This window comes from Octopus bimaculoides, chromosome 11 (assembly GCF_001194135.2).
Source record: "Octopus bimaculoides isolate UCB-OBI-ISO-001 chromosome 11, ASM119413v2, whole genome shotgun sequence".
NCBI lineage: Eukaryota > Metazoa > Mollusca > Cephalopoda > Octopoda > Octopodidae > Octopus > Octopus bimaculoides.
The window spans coordinates 72,002,180-72,005,610 of NC_068991.1; the positions used below are offsets into that span (position 1 = coordinate 72,002,180).

General features: G+C 33.7%; 1 protein-coding gene across 3 annotated transcripts in view; it reads left to right on the top strand.

Annotated features, from left to right (window-relative positions):
• Positions 1 to 1,325: 1,325 nt before the first annotated feature.
• Positions 1,326 to 3,431, top strand: part of LOC106875133 (cysteine-rich with EGF-like domain protein 2) — a 30,662-nt gene continuing 28,556 nt past the window's right edge. For 2 of the 3 annotated variants that reach the window (XM_014923132.2, XM_014923140.2), the window contains exon 1: positions 1,327 to 1,837. In XM_014923132.2, the coding sequence (XP_014778618.1) occupies positions 1,691 to 1,837 (147 nt within the window). In that variant the 5' untranslated portion in view covers positions 1,327 to 1,690. Of the gene's footprint in view, positions 1,838 to 3,431 lie in introns of all 3 variants that reach the window. The other variant, XM_014923125.2, reaches the window with a different exon arrangement.

The window sequence follows — 3,431 nt, forward strand, 5'->3', positions numbered from 1 at the left end:
AGAGAGAGAGAGAGAGAGAGAGAGAGAGAGAGAGAGAGAGACTGAAGAGCTTGGCAGAGATAGAGGTTAACTCTGGGGTACATTGATTTATTGTAAGGAAAGATGGCCTTGTTGGTTTCAGGTGACCAGAGGTGATTTTGCATTGCATTTGATGTGAATGTAAGTCTTCCATTCATTTTAACCTTTGAGGTAACCCTAAAAGAATTCTAAAACTAGGATATTAACGGAATCTTTGTTTGATAACTTAGTAGTCATTGTAGAATGTACAGTGTTTTAGAAAATGTTTCAAACAGAGGTGACTGGGCTTGAGAGAAAAAAAACCTTAAAGTTAAAAAGTCCAAAATTAATGTAGTTGCAGGAGTTACTTTATAGAAAATATAGCAATGGTCTTGCTCAATAAGAGAAAGGATCTAGGTAACATAAATACTAGATATGTAATACTAGCAATCACTACACAAAAGAACTGCTGAGAGGGGGGGGGATTTTTTGATAGATTCACAAATTATCAAAATATCAGTTTAACAAATAGCATGAGTTTGCATGAAGTGAAGGTCAAGTATTCTTTGAATGATATTGGATGTTGAGTATAATTTCTGGGTGCAAGTTTTGTGAGTGATAGCATAGAGGTTAGGATTCGTGGAAGAATAATAAAGGAATTGCAATTTCTTGGAAAGAAAAGTGTTTCATTCTCTCTTTGATAAGTGACTATATGAAGAACATACAAGAAGTATTATGCAAGTGGATAAGACCAAGCTGTTGTAGATTGCTGGTTGTGTAAATTTAATTTATTTCAAAGAAGCATGAGTGAGTTGTGAAAGCAATTGAGCATCACAGGCATCAGTGGATGTATGTAAGATGGACAACTATGTGAGGATGGAATGATGCATGTTCATGGGAAAAAAGTGAGCTGGTGATAATTTCACACATGTGGCAGAATTAGACCAAGGACTTAAGAGAGAAAAGCTAGACTTGACTCGAGAGCATTGGGTTTCACTGAGAAGATAAAATCAGATCGAGATGCAAAGAGAGACGTTGCATTATACACACTTCCAACCAATTCACCCTATGATAAAACAGACTTTAAACCATTGACAACGTTACAAAATAGAAAGAACACGCTTCTTGAATTTTAATAACCACCTAAATTAAATTGCATAAAATTTTCATAGGAAAATGAATAATTCATTTCAAAGAAACATACAATAAAATCTAAATGAATAATTTAAATTCAACGCCAAGGTGCAAAGAGGAAAAGGCACTCATAAATCGTTTAGATAAAATGTCGGTTCACATTTTAACACGTCACCGGTAAAGCGTCGTGGCGCAATCTGATTGGCCATTTGATTCCAACCGGTCTACACTACACATGGACAAATGTCTATTTCTGAGGATTGTCATGTTGGCATCAACATTTAAGCTGCCTCCAAAACCAGGACAGCAACTAGATAAAAGCTTCCTGCTTCGATGTCATGTCTCTCATTCATAACATTTCTTCCCAGAGGAAAAACAAATAGTAATCTTTAAACGCAGTAGTGATTAGTCTTGCATCCCACAATTTGTGTTCCAGGAACATTTTAGATTCCATTCAAGAATCCCGTTCTGTTGCTAAGGAGAAAAAGAAAAGCTATATATTCACTGTTTACACATTGTTTATAAGAAAAGAAACATCGTTACTTTATATAAATCAATTATGTATTTTTGGAACAGTCTATCGAGCAAATATTTAGTTATTAATTTCGTCTTGCTTTTGGTTTCTGTGTATGCTTCCACCAAAGAGGAGGACCCGATGATAAAAAAATGTGAAGCTTGTCGTAAAATCGAAGAACGGTATCGAGAGGTGAGTCAGTATTATTTCTATACATTTACACGTTCTGTTGAGAATCAGGAATTGTTATTGTTTTCATATAACAAAATAGCAGTCGTTGCCGTGAGAATTAACACTAACAGGTCTTACCACTTGTCGAGGGTTCCATTTCAACCATAGACCTTGTTTCATCTTTCGGACCTTTAAAATGTCTTGCTAAAAACACTCGCCCCCAAATCCAGTTAACGGACCATTTTTTTGATAGCGATACTCCAGCATGGCCACAACCTAGGTTAAATCACAACTTAGTGATTTAAAACTGGTTGATGTTGAAATGTGTCGTATAAACATGATTTGTTGTGTGGAAGATTGTTTCGTTTGAAAATATTTTGTTCAGTTTCTGAGGTTTAGCTCCCGTCGGAGTTTCATTTACCTTTCGATATTCAGGAGATCGATAAAATAAGTACCAGCTATTATATCGTCTGGACTGACAAATTAGTGCAAAGTAAAAACGAATATCGATGAACGACTCGACCGTCAGTGTTGATAAAATAGGAATATAAGATTGATTGATTATCAGACTGTATCGCTAAAAACGAAACTAAAAACATATTTTGCAGAGAATAATTCTTTTAAAGCTTATAAAAATGCTTAAATGAAACATATTTTCAACACATCCCTATGACAGAAGAAAAAAGGTCTTGTTGTATTCGATATATTTTTCATTCATCGATCTTCAGAGCAGTTTAGGAATGATCATGTTCACTACATATGTGGCAATTTCTCACGAATATGGACTGCAATATAAATATATATATATACAACACACACACACACACACACAAGTGTATCTGAACAGTAAATAGAAATGCACAACTTGTTAAAGAGTCTCTCCTTTAAAGCTTACATACAATTTACATGCTGTAAATTTTCTTTTGATAAAAACCAATTTGCTAATTTTGTTTACATTTCAATAATTCGTTAATCTGTTGTTTAACTTTGGGTAGTTTTGGAAAGAGGGATGAGCGAAACTGAATGAGTCGTTGAAGTCAGTTGGACTGGTCTGTTCGATTCTCATTCAAGCTACCGAAGGAAGAAAGAACAGCCCTGAGGATTATTAAAGTTTATCTAAAGACATGTCACTTTGTTATCATTCTATGTTGTTTGTTACCTTTTTACGACTGTCCATTTGTATCGAATAATCTTTGGATTTTGTAATTCATTTTTACTTTTATTCAACACTTGTTGGCTTTTTTTCCCCACCTTTCATTTAATGTGTATTTCCGTTGAATGGATATTTTGATTTTAAAGTTCTAGGGTCAAACCCTGCCTGAATCAACTTGAATTTCCCTAAGTCGGTAAGGTGACAAAGTGACGTGTCAAAATTAATAACATATATGCGTAATATCAGCCATTATATCATGGGATTATAAGTCTTTGCAAAAGAATCTTCAAAGTTGGTTCCATTGTAAGTAAACTTAGCTATTAATGAAAAACATTATAAAAATATCCTTCAATTAGAGTTCTATATAACTTATTTGTGAGAAGAAATAAGATTAAGAACTGTGGCATTATACATACATTATATATATATATATATATATATATATATATATATATATATATA